Here is a 21,376-nt window from a genome sequence, read left to right as displayed (position 1 = left end):
TGTACGCAGACATTCCACAATTTCTTTAGCTGCGCTGTGCTATATATATGGTTTGTTTTTGAGAGCAAAGAAACTTCCAGGTCAGGATGTAAATGTTCTACACAATTGATGTTCTAAAATATTACCAGTGAACCTCTCTTGGCTCCCAGTATCGGACCATTGTCATCACAGCTTGGGTGGTAAAGTGCTATTGACGAGTAAAGTTCAGGTTGACCTTTGGGGAATTGCAGGAACAACAGTATGGCTTAATAATAATGTTCTTTTATCTCTTTATAATGAAACCAGGCCAGATCATAGACATTGCTAATACATTTACCTCTGCCGTCCTGTGCACAGCAGCAATAAAAGGCCTCTTGTGTAGGGGGCTCATAGACTCCCTACCGCTTTGTATACGCCACTATAGGGTGCTCTGCATGCTGCGGTATCAACCCCCTTACAGTCACAATAAAACTGGAAATCCCCTCTGGAAAATGTCAATTTATAGTTGAAGTTTCTATGCACCTCTCGTGATCTTGTTAAATGTTATAATCCTCGCAGTTCACTGCCCCCCGTCATGATAAACCACCTCCTGCCTTTATTTTTATTATTTGTTAGTTTTCTACCTTGATATTGCTCTGTATTTTCTGCTTTGTCTCTCAGATTCACAGACTGGGAAGGGGGCGTTCCCCAGCAGGTGTGACATCATCTGAAGCCATACAGGGGAGAACTTCCTCCCTCACTCTGCTACACACAGCCAAGAGCAGTTCAGTGTGAGATGAGCTATGATTTGCTAAGGCTGCACCCCCCCCCCCCCCTCCACAGCACTCTAGACAGCATTTCCTGATTTTGGACTTCTGCCAGGCCACCAGGTGTCTAAAGTCTTAAAGTCTGTGCAAGAGATAGGGGGAAATATGCTCTGGACAAGTAGGGAGACACCTAGTGGCAGCTTTTTTTTAAACACAAATAAAACAAAACATAGAAAAAAAAATGTATTTTTTAAATCAAAGTACATTAGAAAGATTTTTTTTTTTTCCATAAGGAGTGCAATAGCAAAAAAGTTTTAATGACAGTGCCCATTTAATACATACCTCATCAAATGCTTTAAAGTGTACCTGTTGTTTGCAAACCTTTTATATAATTTTGATAACATTATATGTTGATTTGTAATATGCTTTGGTTAGAAATGTGTACATTTGTGGAGGGAAAATTGCTGTCCCTGCAGCTATTGCCTGTGTGTCTCCGTGTGGAAATAAAATACAGAAAGTGAGGGTGGGACAAGCAGGGCTCTGTGCAGGCACCTGGCTTGTCAATCATCCTGCTGTGTGCGTGTGGTCATAGAGCCTCACCGCACAGAGCCCTGCTTGCCCTCGGGGCACAGAGCCCTGCTTGCCCTCGGGGCACAGAGCCCTGCTTGCCCTCGGGGCACAGAGCAGAGCAGGGCTCTGTGCACCGAGGGCAAGCAGGGCAATAAGTCCTGGACTGTATTTGATTGTTTGAGCGCCATGTCCCATATAGAATGGAAGGAATTATAGACTTCCTACAGTGTAGCTAAAGTTGTGATACTCCTCTGTGACTAATGCCGAAAAATTGGGTTTTGTCATTCCTCTTGCAAATCTTTTAATAAAGTAGATTTCCATGCCGAATTCTAGACTTTTTCAAGCTATGAGGAGTTTTCCTGCAACAAATAGGTTCTTACACAGCTTGATGTCAGGACTGCCTGTGATTGTGTTCTGAATATACTTTTTATTTTTCCCATTAATTATAAAATATTGAATAAAAAAAAATCCGATAATTTAACAAATCAAACATGAGGGTCACTTTTAATTCAGATCAGCGGTGATATTGATATTTGGCTGCTTGCTGGGTGTTTGCTGTTGTATCACATTTTGTTAGAATGGATTAGGCTTTGCAAACTTTCCATCTTGGTTACACCCTTTTTAGACATGCATAGTTTGGTGACCCATCACTCGCCGTACCGCCAATTGCACAAATAATGTTGCACGTCCCACGATGCACAACGGTATACCAGCATCAGGATTACAAATATGGCTGCTACTAGGGCTGCACAATATATCGCAAAAGTAATTGAATCGTGATTTTTGCTTTTTGCAATATAGCCATACGGCCCCCCGGGAAAGCTTGCGATTATCTGCTCGGGCCGGCCAGAGCAGGTAAAAAAAAAATTTTAATATTAAAAGTCAGTGTTTCCTAACCAGGGTGCTTCCAGTTGTTGCAAAACTACAACTCCCATCATGCCCGGACCGGCAAAGGCTGTCCGGGTATGCTGGTAGTTGTAGTTTCACAACAACTAGAGGCACCCTGGTAGAAAAACACTGAGCTAAGTAAAAGGGCGCAGTGAGAAAAATAAAAAAAAACCTTCTGCTCACCTACTCCCGATGCAGTTTCCCTCCGTGCGGTCCGGTGTCTCTTCTCTTCACCATTCAACTTTCCCTTTTCAGACCTTTTCAGGACCTTTACCTTTTCAGACCATCACTGGCCGCATCAGAGTAACGTGTCTTTTTCGGCAGCAAACACACTAGGTTTCCCAGATCCGGTGGGAGATTTGAAAACCGCCCGGGAAACTCAGTACAGCAGTACAAAATGTGTAGGGGGAGGGGAAATGTGACATGGGGGGGTGAGATGTGACATATGGGGGGGAGGAATGTGGCATATGGGGGGGGAGTAATGTGACATAGTGGGAAAATGTGATGGGAGAAGATATAAATTCAATGTGGAGATGTGAAATGGGCAGTGGGCATAAAATGGGTGGATAGTTGCAAAATGGAGGAGATTGGACATAAAATGGCGGGATTTCACCATTTATTTATTATATTGCATCGCATATTGAAATCGCAATATTTAGGCCCATAATCGCAATCGCACATTTTCCCCATATCGTGCAGCCCTAGCTGCTACCCACCTGTGCCACTTTACCCCCTCTCCTTTATCATACCTTGTGCCATTTCATCCGCCCTGTGCTTTTTCACTAGCCCCTCAATCACCCCTGTGCCATTTTATCCCCCCCTTTCATTACCCTCTGTGCCATTTTATCACCCCCTGTGCCACTTCATTCCTCCTTTTGAGCCTTTGTGCCACTTCATTTGTTTTCCTTGAAACTCCTCTTTGCCACGTGATCCCCCTCCCCAATCCTTTCCTGTGCCATTTTATCCTCTCCCTGAACCCCCTGTGTCATGCCACCCCCTTCAATCCTCCCCGTGCCAATTCATCCCCCCATATCACCCCCTCCCCATATCACCCCCTGTGCCATTTCATTACCCCCTTGATCCTCCCCTGTGCCATTTCATTTCCCCCCTCTTGACCACCCCCTATACCACATGATTACCCCCCCATGGCAAGCCTAGATGGATGCTCTGCATCTCTGGGGGTCCAAGCAGCCACCGCCGCTTACTGATTTAAAGTGGCCGTGGACCATCCCCCCCGACACACCTATGGACTGCCACCAACGAACTTGCAGCACCCAGTTTGAAAAGCCTTGGATTAGGGGCTACCAGTTTTCTGTTCAGCAATGTTAGTATCAAAATGGTGAGTCCAGTAAGAAAGGCTATGAGGGGCCAGTTTTTAGCTGTCCTGTATAAGAGCTGTGATAATTCCACTCCCTTGTACATAGTATTTCTATCTTATGTTATTTCACTCCCCCCAGCCTGTAATAATTATTACAAAATAAAACATGGAGAAAAAAAAAATCATTGTAAAGACCCAAATAGGGTTAAAGCAGAATAGATATTTCTGAAAAATACATTGTGTCAATCCAACCCAAATAAAGAAGCCTGTCCCAGCCGGCTCCCGCAATGTAACCTTTGCCCTTATCTCCATTTGCCGCTGTGTGTGTCTTGCTTCTTCATGATTTCGTCTTGCATGTCATTTCTTTGATCTACATATGTCAAGTGCAGCACAGCATGAATGGAAGCCCCGGAGCTTACGTGCAGTCTATTGCGGCTGACTTATGTCTGCAAAGGGAATAAAAAAAAAGAGAAGAAAATGTGAATTTATAATATATAACAATTTTCTGTCATCAAGAAATATGCCAAATGCATAAGAACTCTGCATGAATGTATGAGATTACCAAGTATGCTCGCCGAGAACTGGAATTCTGCAGACAGAAACGAAATGGAACGTCTGATCTAGCTTAGGACATGTTCACACCCTTTAAGGGGGCCTCAAAGGGGTACTCCACCGGCCAGCGTTCGGAACAAAATGTTCCGAACATTGTTTTTGGGCTGCGGGGGTCGGCCATGCCTCTTGTGACATTATGGCCACGCTCCCTCAATGCAAGACTATGGGAGGGGGCGTGACGACAGTCACGTCCCCTCCCATAGACTTGCATTGAGGGAGCGTGCCCGTGACATCACGAAGGGCGTGGCTGACCCCTGCAGCACGAAAACAGAGTTTGGAACATTTAGTTCCGACCGCTGGCCAGTGGAGTACCCCTTTTAACCCAGATTTATTTATTTATTTTTTAGTGACTGTGAAAAGGACAGTGGTGTACGTAGCTCCATAGATTAGCGTAGAACCATTTCTGTGCTGATCTCATGAGTGGGGTTGAAACAAGAGGTAGATGGAGTAGAATGCTACTTAGGGCAGCATCACAGAGGCCCAACCTAGCATATCCCATTTACTTGAATAGATTTCTGCTGCCATTTCCATAGAAAGTACATTTATCATCAAGGAGAAAATTACTCAGATACTGCACTGTGATCTGTCTTTCACTTGTAAAAGGGCATATACATCCCGAAACGCGTTTTATAATAAAAAAAAAATAACTTTGAAACCGCGTCTTCTGTAGGATTTCATCCTTTGAGGGTCACAGCGCAGTATGCGGGTATTTTTCTCCTTGATGGTGAAGGTCCTCTGATTTCGGGATTGAGGCAACTGGTGATAAAAGCCTATTCAGACTGCTGCTTCTTCACTGGAACCTTGGACTAGTATTTGATTTTTAAATGGGCGCTATGGCCCAAATTGATCAAACTGTGTAAAAGAAAAAAATAGAGAGTTTTTCCACATCAACCAATCGTAGCTCAGCTTTCACTTTACCAGAGCTCGTTAGCTGAGAGAGAAAATCTCTTTTTATTTTTTTTTCACTCTCACACGGTTTGATAAATCTGGGCCTGTGACTTGTTGTAGAGATATGTGAAAAGGTTTGATAGGTCGGGGTTTGAGTGTTTAGCCCGTGACCGATAGCTAAGACTACCTGGGAGAAGAGTGTGCTAAGCGAGACAAAGTTACTCTGTAAGTCTATGGATTGTCTCAGTCAGCAGTTATTTTCTCCTGGCTCATTCTAACAATTGGTTGGGGTCTGAACAATTTGCCATGTCTCTAGGACATATCAAAGTTTTTTCAAGCGACCCATAAACTTTAACCACTTAAGGACCCAGGGCGTACAGTTACGTCCTCACACCCTGGTACTTAAAGGTGTACTCCGGCACTTAGACATCTTATCCCCTATCCAAAGGATAGGGGATAAGATGCCTGATCGCGGGGACCCCCGTGATCTTGCACGCAGCACCCCAGTTAAAATCAGTCCCCGGAGCAAACATTCTGATTACCGGCGACCATGGGGCTGGCGGCGTGTGAAGTCACGCCTCCGCCCCCGTGTGATGTCACGCTCCGCCCCTCAATGCAAGCCTATGGGAGGGGGCGTGACAGCTGTCGGAGTACCTCTTTAAGGGACCGGACCGGGTTGACTGCTGATATCTATCAGCAGGCACCCTTTGCAAACCCCTGGGAGGTTCTTGAGACCCCCTCCCCCCCCCCCACCCCATGTCGGCAGTTGCCGCAAATCTGCGGTGATTCCGGGTCATACGGGTCTCTGGTGATCCGGAAAATAAGGGGGATCGGGGTTGTCCAAAAGGAGATAGAAGTGAGGTGGCAGGGGTGACACCCCTCCTATCCCTGCTATTGTTTGGTCAGAAGCGACCGACCAATAGCAGATCGGGGGCGGGGGTTTAAAGTTCTGTTCCCCGCTCTGTCCACCGACTGTTGTCCGGGCATAACGGGGAAACTGTCCTGTGACCGGCGGGGGAGGTCACTTACCGTCGGCGGGCGGCGATCCTGCGACTATGGAAGCCCGTGAGTTGTTGCCTAGCAACATCTGGAGGGCTACAGTTTGGAGACCACTATACAGTGGTCTCTAAACTGTAGCCCTCCAGATGTTGCAAAACTACAATTCCCAGCATGCCCAGACAGCTGTTTGCTGTTTGGGCATGCTGGGATTTGTAGTTTTGCAACATCTGGAGGGCTACAGTTTGGAGATTACTGTGCAGTTGTCTCTAAACTGTGGCCCTCTAGATCTTGCAAAACTACAACTCCCAGCATGCACGAACAGCAAATGGCTGTCTCGCCATGCTGGGAGTTGTAGTTACGTACCTCCAGCTGTTGTATAATTACATCACCCAGCATGCCCTTTGGCGATCAGTACATGCTGAGAGTTGTAGTTTTGCAACAGCTGGAGGCACACTGGTTGGAAAATACTGAGTTAGATAACAGAACCTAACTGAAGGTTTTACAACCAGTGTGCTTCCTGTTATCGCAAAAGTACAACTCCCAGCATTTACGGTCTGTCAGTGCATGTTGGGAGTTGTAGTTTTGCAACAGCTGTTGCAAAACAACAACTCCAAGCATTTCCGGACAGCTGCTGACTGTCCATGCATGCTGGGAGTTTAGCAACAGCTGGAGGCACCCTGTTTGGGAATCACTGGTGTAGAATACCCTTATGTCCACCCCTATGCAATCTCTAATTTAGTCCTCAAATGTGCATGGTGCTCTCTCACTTCGGAGCCCTGTCTTATTTCAAGGAAACAGTTTAGGGCCACATATGGGGTATTTCTGTACTCGGGAGCAATTGCATTACAAATTTTGGGGGGCTGTTTCACCTTTAACCCGTAATGAAAAGGAAAAAGAAAAATTTTCATTTTTTTACACTAACATGCTGGTGTTGCCCCATACTTGTGGGGTGTTAAGGCTCACTGTACCCCTTGTGACGTTACTTGAGGGGTGTAGCTTCCAAAATAGTATGCCATTTAGGAGGGGGGGGGGGTTGGGGTGTTGCTATCCTGGCATAATAGGGGCTTCCTAAATGTGACATGCCCCCCCAAAAACCATTTCAGCAAAATTTGCTTTCCAAGAACCAAATTGTGACTCCTCTTCTGAGCATTGTAGTTCGCCCGCAGTGCACTTGACGTCCACACATGTGGTATTTCCATACTCAGGAGGAAATGTCCCCCAAAATTTGTTACCCCCATCTCTAGTAAAAATATAAAATTTGGGGAAAAAACTACATTTTAGGGGAAAAAAAATTAAAAATGGATTTACACATCCAACTTTAATGAAAAGTCGTCAAACACCTGTGGGGTGTTAAGGCTCACTGTACCCCTTGTTACGTTCCTTGAGGGGTGTAGTTTCCTTGTGGGTGTTTACTATGGGGATTTGCTCCTACTCTGGACAGTTCCTGACATGGACAGAGTTGTCAGCAGAGAGCACTGTAGTCAGGCTGAAGAAATTCGAAAATAAAATAACTTCCCTCTGTAGTATACAGCAGCTGAGAAGTACTGGAGGGATTACGATTTTTAAGTAGAAGTAATTTACAAATCTGTTTAACTTTCTGGCACCAGTTGATTTAAAAAATAAAATAAAATTCAAACCGGAGTACCCATTTAAGGTGCTTTTAGGTATTGTTTCTTCACACAACCCTAGAAGATGAGCGGCTTCAAGGTACCTTTTATATTCTTCTAGGAATTATCACAGGCTCTACCTTTTTTCTATATGCAAACCATGCTGGGTGACAGAAGGGTGTCAGTGGAGAGATCAGTGAAGATGCCACAGTCTGGAGAGACCATGGGCAGTGGGGTACATAATGAAAATATGGGGTACATAATGAAAATACCTACTCTCCGCTCTAAGAGCTTTTCCCACCCTTAGTCATAAGAAAATCACGTACACCATTACTACTATGGTAAATTGATGCACATCTCCAAGACAGCTTTGCCTTTTGGAGGACATTTAACTAGGAGGATTGAAGCTGTGTGACTAAATGAAAACATAATAGCCCCTACTTATATCAGCCATGATTATTTATGTCGGTAGGCCAAGAGCCTCTTTACATACAGTGACAGTGGTGTCATAGGAAGCTGCACTGGTACATCACCACCATACAGGGAAGATTGTAATTCTAAGTAACGGGAGACTGAAGCTAGAAAATGTGGAGGGGGGGGAGAAAGAGATCAAGATTGGAAGGAAGGTCAAAATCTAGATAGGTGGTGTACAGAGAGGGTAATGAGGATAGGAGGAGTACTTGGTTGGGATTCACAGAGGTAGATGGTGCAGTTGGTTTGTGCCAAGAAGTCCAGGATTGCAAACAAATTACCATCTGGGTTTTGTAATAGATAGGTGCTACTAGAATGTAAATCTGTAAAGGTATAGAACTATGTTAAAGGGGAACTCCGGTGGAAACAAGTGGGAAACAAATGTTTTAAAATCAACTGGTGCCTGAAAGTTAAACAGATTTGTAAGTTACTTCTATTAAAAAATCTTAATCGTTCCAGTACTTTATCAACTGCTGTATGTTCCAGAGAAAATTGTATAGTTCTTACCAGTCTGACCACAGTGCTCTCTGCTGACACCTTTGTCTATGTCAGGAACTGTCCAGATTAGAAGCTGACAAGGACAGAGGTGGCAGCAGAGAGCACTGTGGTCAGACTGGAAAGAACTATACAAATTTATCTGTAGTATACAGCAGCTAAGTACTGGAAGGGTTGATATTTATAAATTGAAGTAATTTACCAATTGGTTTAACTTTCTGTAGCCAGTTGATTTGAAAAAAAAAAAATAATTCCACCGGAGTTCCCCTTTAAAGTCAACATAAAACACGTCCCTACGATGAATGTAGGATTTTGTCACGGAAAACACCTTTAACCATCAAAGTCAAGGAACCATCAAAAAAACCATAAAATAAAACTTATCAGACAGGAAGCAGAGGTTGGATATGCGGCACGCCTCAGAAATCCTGTGCTTTGGAATATAAAATAATCTGTGATCCCGAGATTTACTATAAAAGGATCTTTCTTACAGATGACCATTCCACCGTTAACACCGGACATGGGGAAGCTAAATGCTCATCCTTTGCAGGGATATGAGCGATATAACCAGCTGTTCATATTATTACTATCTCAAATCTTTAATCCTCTAAGCACTTACAAATTACAACAGGGTCGCAGCTGGAAGTAAAGACCTTTTACAGCCGCAGCCAAGCATATGGCTTATTAGCATAGAGAAATCCACTGTACTGCACCTTATCGGACACCATGTACATGTAGTTCTTCTGTGACACGAGGAGAACAGGTGAAGCGAACCAACAAGGTCCCTAATGGATTGCTAAAGGCTAAATCGAAGGCGAAGTCTAAAGAATTGAGTGTTTCTCAACCTTCTCTCCAACAAGGAGGTGTGGGCTACCCCCAGAATAGTCTCTGTTACCAATAGTCAGTGCATAGATTTATAATGGTACCAAAGTGATAGTCAGGAATCAGTCAGTCTGTGTATAGGTTGAAACAAGTAGAGTTTGGTCATAAACTGTAACCAGACAGGGGGCACTAGAGGCAAATGACGGGTAGACGTAGGTGCTAGGACTGCATGGAAATGCTCCATTTCAATAGGCATTTTAGAGCAAATTCCACCAAAAGAAAAAACAAATGTTCATGGTCCGAATTTTGTACGGTAGAACATGCATGGTGCAGCAGAATTCCGCTGGGAACAATGGGAGGCTGCTGCATCATATTTTCCTTAGAGAATTCCACTCTGGAAAATCAGCTGTGTGAATGTGCCCTAAGCCCTCTAGGCCTTACTAAAATCTAGATAAGCGATGTCTACTGCATCTCTATTCATCGCCAATATAACGTTTCAATACGCTCCATCCTAAAGGGAATTCTCGCATATTGTGAAGACCCAAACAAACTTTGTTAACTTCCTGTAACATGAATGTACAATGTTCTGACACTGTCACTTACTAATGCGCTGAAATTACACACAGCTGGTATGGGATGCCGGGATTCCTAATGGCTGTGGATGATATAACACCGCGGCATGCAGGCAGCTGCGCCCACTGCTGGGTACTTACAGGGAAACGATCACTTTTCATAATGTGTTTTTAACCCTTCCTCTACCTATTGCTCAAAATGCAGTTCACATATAGGCAGTGAGGCACCTAATATACAAGCAATGATGCAGATTTGCCACACGAAAGTTCCACATCATGTGTGGCCGTACTAATATTAGGGGAGAATTGAGGGGGGGGGGGGGGGGGGAGTTTTTCTTTTGGATGGGGTAACTCCTATGGTGTTAATGTGTGTGTGTGGGGGGGGGGGGGGGGCACTCAAAGGGGTATTCCAGCTTTTGGAAATAAATATGCTGCTGATGCGGGGGTAAAAGAAAAAAAAAAAAAAAAGAAAAAGCTATACTTGCCTAGCCACAGTCCCCCACAGCTCCATTTTGGCTCATTTTGGTTCCATCTTCTCCGTGCCGGATTAGCCAACTACTGGCCACAGGGGTGTCCTGTCTTGGCTAGTATTTGAGCCGGCAAGTCCTGCATCAAGCATTTGAAGGAGAGAGAGGATCTGAGGAGCCAACTGGAAGCTTTGGGGGACCTGGGCTAAGTAAGTATAGCATTTTTTATTTTTATTTTTATTTTTATTTTTATTTAGCCCCTGTACAGTGTTAATGGTGCCATTGGGGAACGTAATTCTGATTGCAGTCGCACAGATCACAAGGCACAACTCACTGACTAATGGTGCTAACAGGAGAATATTTCCTTAGAGGATGAGCTTTCCTACTTATCTCAATTGGGCTCCCTTAAATATTATACATCCTTACAATGGACTGTTAAATCACAATAACATGACATTTTCCTGTTAGGATAGAAAAGTGTGTGCCTCCTGCTGTTGCAAATCTACAACTCAAAGCATGCCCAGACAGCCTTTGTTTGGAGGTAAAAATGTTGTGCATTTTTCTATGAGCAGACACACAGGCTACCTGGCCACAGCCCTGTGTGTGCAGTAAGGTTTGGAGGAGAGGGGGAAAAAAAAGCAGAGATGGCGCTATGTAGTGCAGTAAATCCCAGTCTGTGAGGCTGGACAGTTTGCCTGCAATAAGAATATTGCTCACCTGTAGGTGTTGTGCAGGCAGGCGCAACACTGACTATCACATGTAGTAGGTTGCAGTATCGGAAAGCTGCCGCCCGTCGGTCCCGCATTGCCAGCGGTGAAGATACAGGAGGAAACAGCTGGTGCTGAGATAACCTGGCGCGGTTTCCGCAGTACGTGGGCAGAAAAATCCGATGTCGGCTAGGAGGCGCACACCCGAGGATAATGAACAATTGCTGACAGTCAGCAATTGTTCATTATCCTCGGGTGTGCGCCTCCTAGCCGACATTGGATTTTTCTGCCTGAGTACTGAGGAAACCTCGCCAGGTTATCTCAGCACCAGCTGTTTCCTCCAGTAAGGTTTGGAGGCAGGCCTGCGCATCAGTCAAGTTGTGGAGCTGGGCCCGCCTTCAAACCTTACTGCACACACAGGGCTGTTCGCTCATAGCAAAATGTGAATTGGATTTCCTGCAGCGTAAAATACGCTGCATATGTGGTGTGTGTGACCCTACTCTAAGGCCAAGTTTGCCCATTGTAAAAGAAATAAACTGCAGTAGAATGGGTATGAAAAACTGCAGTATTTTTAACTCCTAATGTTCTATTAAAGTCTACGGAAAAGCCCCAATCAGTGAATGCGTTGTATATTAAATGACAGTAATTCCAACGTTGGAATTGATGACATTCTTTAATACAATTGCCCTGATTTACTGTTTTAAACCCAGCCTGTTTTGCCTTGTTGTTTGCCAAAATTTGGCACATTGCGCCACATATTGTGTGCGCACCAGAATTTGCAACCAAACCGGGGGGTTTCTATAGCTGCGTTCAGCAGTCTTTATTTTTTTATTTTTTTCCAAACCAGGGAATAAACAACAAGCCAGACATTGTTAAATAAGTCAGAATTCATGTATTTAAGATTCACTGTTAGGTGGGATAGGGGAATTTTTTTTAACCAGGGCCTTCATTATGAGTCTGGGCTCTTTTAAATACAAAAAGCCAGAGATTTCTACCTGTGCTGGCAGCTTTGCAAATGTTGTCTCATCCCTTGTCACCACTGGTTAAAGTTTTCTTATACGGAGTAATGACTGGAGACTCCTGTTTCCTCAGGTACAAATTGCTGATGATGGAAGAAAAGGCAGCACAACACCCCCAGGGAAAGGTAACTTTACACAGGTGAGTAGATATCTAAAGCTATGTGAATCTATCTATCTCTCTTATTGTTTTGTCGTAAGTAGGAAAACCTTGGTTTGGCGGTAAATCGAGAGGACTGAGAAGGGCTGGAGGCTGTGTATGTAAACACATGCTGGCGGCTGCAGAAGAGAAACTGAGCAAAAAGTTGTCCAAAGGTGTCTTTAAATCTTACCTCTGATGATGGTCCCGACAGCAGGATATCTGTTTACATTTCGCTGCAACCTTGTAGCCTGAGATTTTCCTGTAGATGGATTTGCTGAAAGTCTTAGATTTGCATGGGACTTTTGACAAATACATCTTCTGATCATATACAACGTAGAAAGAAGAAAGCGGGTCCACCTCGTGCTTACTCGCGCTTCGCAAGGCCCTTGCGAAGCGCGAGTAAGCACGAGGCGGACCCGCTAGCCCGAGAGCATCTTTGTACCTGTCGTCCCCCCGCACGCCTGTACCTGTGTCCGGCTTATTGTGCCACGTTTGTGATTTTCTACAATAAAGACACATGAAGATAAAGTACACCTGTTGTGGTGAGTGCGCTGGTTTTTCTTCTTTCTACGTTGTATTTGATTCTGGACTATTATACCGGCTAGCACCGCCCTGGACTTTGTTGCACACAGGACACGCTGCAGCAGTAATCACCTCTAGTGGACTATAGGGGAGTATTTGTATCACGATGGAATAGCTGTGCCGGACTATACTCTTTGTGGACTGTATTACATCTTCTGATCATGTTTCTCAGGGAGCAAGTCTCGATAGAAAGTTGCTACCAAATTTAGACAGCTATCCTGCTGCCAGGACCATCTATGGACGTACGCTTTAAAGGGGTACTCCGCACCCTAGACATCTTATCCCCTATCCAAAGTATAGGGGATAAGCTGTCTGATAGCAGAAGTCCCGCTGCTGTTCGTTTTAGAGTGTCAGGTGCAGCGCCGGAGGCTCATGATGTCACAGCCACGCCCCCTCAACGCAAGTCTATGGGAGGGGGCGTGACTGTCATCACGCCCCCTGCCATAGACTTGCATTGAGGGGGTGTGGCAGTGACATCATGAGCCGGGCGTGACCATGACATCACAAGCATCTACCCCTCCATCGGCAGTTATCCGGCACGGAGCAAAGTTTGCTCCGTAAATTGGATGTCTGGTGTGCCGCAGCCAAGATCAGACCTCTTATCCCCTATCCTTTTGAATAGTGGATAAGATGTCTAGGGACGGAGTACCCCTTCAACTCTCTGGATGAGGACTGGGACAACCAGTTATTGACTCTAGGACTCTAAACCTTCCATGTTGAGTAAGTCTTCATACTTCTGCTCCTATATTGAAGGACAACTGCAGCGGCATTACACTTATCCCCTATCCACAGGATAGGGGATAAGTGTTTGATCGCGGGGGGTCCGACCGCTGGGACCCCCCCTCCCCGATCCTCCCTAATGGGGCGCCGCCATTAGCTCTCATGGTGAGCGCTAAGGCGCGTAGCGTCGACCTAGAGGTCGACGATGACGCCCCGTCTCCTCCCCGTCCCCTTACAGTTCTATGGGGGATGTGGGGGCCCCGTACAGGAGATCGCCGGGGGGCCCAGCGTTTGGACCCCCCATGATCAAACACTTATCCCCTATCTTGAGTATAGGGGATAAGTGTTTGTAACGCTGCAGATGTCCTTTAAAGGAGTGTTACAGGGCTATGATATTGAGGGCCTGTCCTTCAGATATAGAACGATGTGTGTCCAACTCCTGAGGCACGGTGCCTTGGTAAAGTGACGTCTCCCTTCATTGTCTGAGGCTCTTCATCAATATTTTAGCGGGGCTGTGCTTGGTGTTTTAGATCTATCACATTTTTTTTTTAAGCTCCTGTACTAGTCACACCCACCACCAAAAGTACAGAGCTGTTTCTGGTAAACAATGAAGATGGCACATTCACCAGCTGCCTGACCCCCATTAAAGGGGTACTCAGCTGGAATTTTTTTTTTTTTTTTTTTTTAATCAACTGGTGCCAGAAAGTTAAACAGATTTGAAAATTACTTCTATTAAAAAATATCTTAATCCTTCCAGTACTTATCAGCTGCTGTATACTACAGAGGAAGTTCTTTTTCTTTTTTAAGTTCCTTTCTTTCTGACCACAGTGCTCTATGCGGACACCTCTGTCCATGTCAGGAACTGTCCAGAGCAGGATAGGTTTGCTATGGGGATTTGCTCCTACTCTGGACAGTTCCTGACATGGACAGAGGTGTCCGCAGAGAGCACTGTGGTCAGAAAGAAAGGAACTTAAAAAAGAAAAAGAACTTCCGGACAGAGGTGTCAGCAGAGAGCACTGTGGTCAGACAGAAAGGAACTTCAAAAAGAAAAAGAACTTCCTCTGTAGTAAACAGCAGCTAAGTACTGGAAGGATTAAGGTTTTTAAATACAAGTCAATTACAAATCTGTTTAACTTTCTGGCAACAGTTGATTATAAAAATAAAAAGTTTTCCAGCAGAGTACCCCTTTAAATGTATGATCAATACAGGTGTCGGAATCACCACTGACCTGATATTGACGAGTCATTAGCATTGTTATACTATAATGATACACCCAGTCTTGACCCCACTGTTCTGTGGTCTTCCTTTAGTATACTGACCATGTGCAGCCCATATTATCTATACAGTGGTCCCTCAAGTTACAATATTAATAGGTTCCAGGACGACCATTGTATGTTGAGACCATAACTCTATGGAAACCTGGTAATTGGTTCTGAAGACCCAAAATGTCATCAAAAATAGGAAAAAGTGATGATTAAACAAAAATAAGTAGATAACTAATATAGATAAAGAAAATCCTTACATATAAAAGTAAGAAAGATCTGCTGGGAGCTGTAATCACTGTCTATGTCAGTGTTTCCCAACCAGGATGCCTCCAGCTGTTGCAAAACTACAACTCCCAGCATGCCCGGACAGCCGTTGGCTGTCCGGACATGCTGGGATTTGTAGTTTTGCAACAGCTGGAGGCTACCTGGTTGGGAAACAATGGTTTATCTAGAGTACAGGAGCTTCTTCAGGGTCCTATACAGTACACACAGTGTCCCAAATGGAGCCCCCCTTACTTGGTGTCCAAAGGAGCAGCTAACCCTGGCACAGGTAAGGAGTAGTACAGAACTTGTAGTTCCTCCCTGTACATTAGGGGGCACTACCAGATAGCCAGTCAGTGCATGCACTTCAGTAATAGAGGTAAGGAGTACAGAACATGTAATACCTCCCTGTACTGTAGGGGGCGCTACCAGACAGCCAGTCAGTGAATACACTTCAGTAATACAGATGTTTTACCAGTAAAATGCCCATTCTGATTGGTCAGTTCTTCCAGCCATTGACCTGTCTATCACAGAACTGAACTGTCTCGACATTGTATGTGAGTCTGGTTTCAAGTTACAATGGTCCAGAATTAAACATTTTATGTTGAAACTTATGTATGTTGAGGCCATTGTAAGTTGAGGGTTCACTGTACTGCATCTTTGATGTCTTCTGTACCAAGTTTTTTGGTCTTATTACAAGAATCTTTTCAGGCTTGCAGACTAATCCCATCCTCGTGTCATTTTCCAGATTTGGTGAGTTTGTGGATCTCAGTGAAGGTCCCCACATCCCCAGGACTGGCTTTTGTTTGCAGTATGAGGTGACAGCACACCACCTTCTCTCCACCATCTCCTCAGAATATGTTAGGAGGTTCCAGGGTCTCTCCTTGCCCAGACACTTGATGGTAAGTCACTTTTTGTATATTTTTTGTATCACTACTATAGTGTAGTATACATAGATGTAAATAAGAGGGGAAGAAAGCATAGACATTAGGGGGAGAGATTTATCAAAACCTGTCCAGAGGAGAACTTGCTGAGTTGCCCATAGCAACCAATCAGATCACTTCTTTCATTTTGCAGAGGCCTTGTTAAAAATGAAAGAAGCAATCTGATTGGTTACTATGGGCAACTCAGCCACTTTTCCTCTGGACAGGTTTTGATAACTCTCCCCCAATGTGACCAGGCACATGTTTTTCTATAAATCCGACATCCTAACTATTGGTCCTTAAAAGAAAAGTCCCATCTCAGGAAGTTATCTTATGTCTACAGGATAGAGGATAAGTTGACTGGTGGGGGTCCGACCTCTGGGACCCAAGTGATCCTAAGAATGGAGTCACAATTGTCCCCGGAATACACGTAGGGCACCATGTGTGCGAGCCCCCAGATGCCGCCCTTCACCTATTTTTTGGTCTCCAGCTTAACCAGAACTTGGGCCATCATTAGGGTGGAAATCTAGCAGTGGGTTTGACTGCGAGGTCTTTTGCCCCCTTCTTTGTGCTTATCTGGCTGCATATTCACCCTGGATTTAAAGGAAATTCTGGTTACATAGATTATTAATATTTGAATTATCACTGATGCATTTTCCTTTATAAATTATTTCCCTTCCTTCTAATTTACTCTTTTATAGAAGTTCTTGTCTGTTTACTGTAATAGACAGCAGCGCACAAACGTGGCCGGCTCTCCCCTGCTTCTCCCCACTTAGCAGCTAATGCCAGGCAACGTTTACATAAACAGAAAAGCCGTTTTATAAATGCCTCACAATCTCCCTTAATGACAATGGACCTAAATGTATGTCCATGGCATACATTTACGCTCCGCCATGACCGTGAGCAATGGACCGATGCTCACGTAATGCGCGGTAGGTCCCGGCTGTTATTAGCAGCCAGGGACCCGCTGGTAATGGATGACATCCCAGATCACGCGGATGTCCGCCATTAACCCCTCAGATGCCGTGATCAATACAGATCACGGCATCTGTGGCAGTGCGGTTGGTAAAATGGATGATCGGATCACCCGCAACGCTGCCGCGGGGATACGATCATCCATAATGGTGGACAGAGGTCCCCTCACCTGCCTCCATCCGTCTCCTCGGGTCTTCTGCTCTGGTCTGAGATCGAGCAGACCAGAGCAGACGATCACCGATAATACTAATCAGTGCTATGCCCTATGCATAGCACTGAACAGTATTAACAATGAAATTATTGCTATAAATAGTCCCCTATGGAGACTATTAAAGTGTAAAAAATTTAAAATTAAAAAATAAAATGGATATGATGAGGAGGAAAAAACGAAAATGCAAAAATAAAATTGGCCTGGTCCTCAAGGGGTTAAAGCCTTTCTGTTATTTGCCAAAGTTTTGACCTGTTGGCCAGACATGTCAGAAGCTTACATTGCATCCGGTCTTGCTCCTGAGACGAGCTGTGATCGTGAGCTACATCCAGGTTAAGTGCACGACAGTGTGTACCTCACTCCCCAGCTGTCATTTAAACCGGATTCATTCCCATAGGCTCAAATCCTGGGAATGAGTCACAGAGCAGCCGGCTGGGGAGTGAAGAACTCCACGAACCACCACGAACTTCACTAGATTAAAACTTGCTATCTGGATTTTTGAAATGCCTGGACAGCACGTTTTGCCCAATGACAGTAAAGCTTTATGGTCTTTCACATTTCATCTTATGCTCTTTACCTCCCCAGGTACATGATATGCACATTTGCCCAGATTTGTAAAACTGTTTGAGAGAAAAAGTGAAGTGATTTTCCCACAGCAACCAATCACAGCTCAGCTTTCACTTTACCAGAGCTCATTAGCTGAGCTGTGATTGGTTGCTTTGGGAAAATCACTTCACTTTTTCTTTCAAACAGTTTGATAAATATGGGCCATTGTGTTCAGCTTCCCTTCCCAGTCTGCAGAATTCTCCATGATTGAAAGCTGAACACATGTACACATTGCGTTCAGCTTCCCCTATTTCTCTGTGATAATCATACAGGTCACTGCAGCTTTAAGGTGCTCTGTCTGATTATTTAGGAGTTTATCAAAGCTTAAAAATTGCTGGCCAACAATACTAGATCAGTGCCAATCCGATCCAGGGAATGCATCAAATATTGAGGGCCCATCCTAAGGATATACTATCCACTTCTTAAAGAGTACTCCGGCGCTGAACATCTTATCTCCTATCCACAGGATAGGGGATAAGTGTCTGATCGTGGATGTCTACCCTTGGGGTTCCCCTGTGATCTCCATCCCGGCACCCTGGCTCTCTCCATGCATGAAGCGACCGCAACTCCGTGCACAGATTACTGTTGACCCCCCCGCACAAAGCTGTGGCTAGCAAGACACCCCATGTATCTCTGTAAGAGCCAGAGATACAACATTTGTGTATCTCCTGCTCTCTTATAGAGATACATGGGGTGTCTTGTTAGCCACAGCTTTGTGCAGTGGTCGACATTAATCCGTGCACAGAGTGGAGGTCGCTCCATGCATAGAGAGAGTCGGGGTGCTTGGACGGAGATGAGAGGGGTCCCAGCAGTTGGACTCCCCACGATTAGACACTTACTACCTATCCTGTGGAACAGGGGTAAGATGTTCGGCACCAGAGTACCCCTTTAGAGCCTAGATAACCCCTTAAAGCAAACCATCAGGTGGGTCCGGTGCTACAGGGTCCCCTGACTGCGGCCAGTAAGCGGCAGGGACTTTTTTCCCTTTTATAGCCCTAATAATACAGTATTCTTTTTTCCTCCTCTGTTATAATTCTTCTCTAGCGGTCTTGCTGTTCAGTACTATTCCAATCATCCTTGTATTGTGTGAATGGTAGCGACCTTTGGTGCATAATTACGAGGAACATTTGTTTACGAACCCTTCAGATAACCCTGAGTGGTCCTGCTTTTCCTTCATTCTTGCTGAGTGTTAAACAAAAATTGCAGTCCTACACCGATCTATAATAGCACACTTGTTTTTCTTCCTTTTTTTCAGCTTTTTTGGTTAATAATATACAAGAGGCTCTGAATTATTAAACCGTATGTGGAGCGTGAATGGCGATTCCATTCTGCGTCCTTGCAGGATCACACTGAGCAGGCAGATTGTTGTAGAGGAGAGGGAGGACTGTTTTGGTGTGGAGTATAACTAAATCAGTGGATTACTCTACTACTTCATCTGGTAATGTAGAAACGTGTCATGTGACCCAAACAACAGACGTATATGATTACATACTTACATATAAGAGTACTGCTTTAGTACCTTGAAGTGGGGACTTTATTCCACCCAGAATGCAGCATGTTGGAGTATTGGATGATTTTCAGTATGGTCACTAGACCCGCTGTCAGGCCAGAATTTAGGCTTAGGCTTGGAACTAGGGCTTAGGCTACAAGAATGATTTTATTTGGTACAGTACTCCTCGACTAACTGCAATTCACATCACAACCACTTTGTGGCCTCCTATTGACACACATAGCATATAAATCTCCCGACAGAGTATTGCGAGATTTTATTTTGTTTGTTTTTTACTAAGATGGTCATCTCGGGTTATACAGCAAAGCACAGGTGCAGTCAACGATCGCTGGGCATGGGACAACCTTTAGATACAGCTTAGATACGTCCACAAGAGTCGGCACTCTTGAAAGTCTTTCCTCAGGATCGGCTGATTCGAAATGCCCTAGCCATCACTCGTTTCTACCAGTTGCCATGGTTTCATGTGGTTTCTATATTTGTACCATTTTACCTGTCGGCGATAATGAAAGAAGATTTCCAAGAGTTTCAGCTCAGTGATGTATTTATGCCCTCTCGGGATATGTTGAACTAAGAGGAATGGGGAGGAAAACCACATCTGTATTTTTTGGGACTTGCTACATTGTGGCTAATCTGGCACCACATCATGAGTCATTAGGGCCCATTTACTGAATTTGAACACCTATTCTGCTTGATCCCCCTTCCCCCTTTGTACTTGCATGCTCTGTTCAAGCAAGTGTGCATGTGTTTTGAATAAGAAGAGATAAGAAAGCCAGCAGCCTATTTTTTCTGAAATCCAACAGCCCTATCCTCCTTCCCCCTTATGCAGCACCACCCCTCTCCTCAGGTTGTATGTGATATTACAACCATTCACCTCAATAGAACCGAGTAATACCGCACACAACCTGAGGACACGAGTGGTGCTGTTTCTGGAAGAAATTAGATTAGTTTCTCTCCCTTGATAACCCCTTTAATATAATGTGTATGGCCAGCTTTATATCCTGTCTTTTAAACTATTGAATGTCACAGTGGTGATTGTGTAGTGAAGAAACGGAGGGGGCTTAATATTACATCCCACCCCATCGCCCCAGGCATTGTGAGTACTGGGGTTGACAGTTTCCTGGTTATAGCCCATGGCCTATAAGAGCCCCCTAGACTCCTTTTTAAAGCAGAATTACTAATACTCTCTAAAACTTAGACTAGACAGTAATACATTTGAAGCATCTTCAGACTTACTAGTCCAGTGTTTCCCAACCAGGGTGCCTCCAGCTGTTGTTAAACTACCACTCCCAGCATCCTTGGGCATGCTGGGAGTTGTAGTTTAGCAACAACTGGAGGTACCCTGGTTGGGAAACAATGGTCTAGTCTAAGATGGACCTATCTAAGTTTACAGCACCTACTAGTTGGCTTATTTTAAGCCAAAATTGTGTGCAAAAACTTGATTGCAATTTTTTTGTTTCTCCTTTTTTTTTTTTTTGCAAGCTGTGCCCTTTTTTCTACTTAGCCAGAACCACTTGTCACTGAGCCATGCCTCTGCATTGAGTAAGGTATAGAAGAGTCAAAAAGTGTCTAAAACAAATAGAAATTGTCCTGTATGGCAGGTTTTTAGTTTTTTTTTAATGTGCAAATTGCACCAGAAAGCTTGTACATTTGCAGAACTTAATATGCACCAGTTCCTCTAGGTAAATGTATCTCAAATGCACCATGACGTACCCATTATTGACGTGTGCCTGGCCTTCAACCATCAGTAACACAACAGCTACAGGAGCGTATAAATATTCTTATACAATTGTATATCACAGATTATCTCTGTTCTTGTGTTGCGGCCCGAATTGCTAATAACCTGACTAATTCTGTTTTTGTTTTTTTCCGCAGGCTCATCACACCGCATGGAATAAATTAAGAGTCCGAGCCCAGAAACCGGTAAGATGACGCAACTGGCAATGAAACTCTTTATAAAATGCACCAGAACCTGTGACATGTTTGTTGTGCCAGGATTAATGAAACACTTTAATGAAATAAACTACCGGAGA

The 21,376-nt window shown here is 44.5% G+C and overlaps 1 protein-coding gene across 1 annotated transcript in view; it reads left to right on the top strand.

Moving 5' to 3' along the window:
- Window positions 1–21,376, top strand: part of MRPL39 (mitochondrial ribosomal protein L39) — a 111,182-nt gene that overhangs the window by 66,516 nt on the left and 23,290 nt on the right. Inside the window, exons 7-9 of the mRNA XM_056559438.1 lie at window positions 12,231–12,296; window positions 15,873–16,026; window positions 21,219–21,266. Coding sequence (XP_056415413.1) covers window positions 12,231–12,296; window positions 15,873–16,026; window positions 21,219–21,266 — 268 coding nt within the window. The remainder of the gene's footprint in view (window positions 1–12,230; window positions 12,297–15,872; window positions 16,027–21,218; window positions 21,267–21,376) is intronic.

The sequence above is a fragment of the Hyla sarda genome, chromosome 2, assembly GCF_029499605.1.
Source record: "Hyla sarda isolate aHylSar1 chromosome 2, aHylSar1.hap1, whole genome shotgun sequence".
Lineage (NCBI taxonomy): Eukaryota > Metazoa > Chordata > Amphibia > Anura > Hylidae > Hyla > Hyla sarda.
This window is presented reverse-complemented; position numbering and strand designations above follow the sequence as displayed.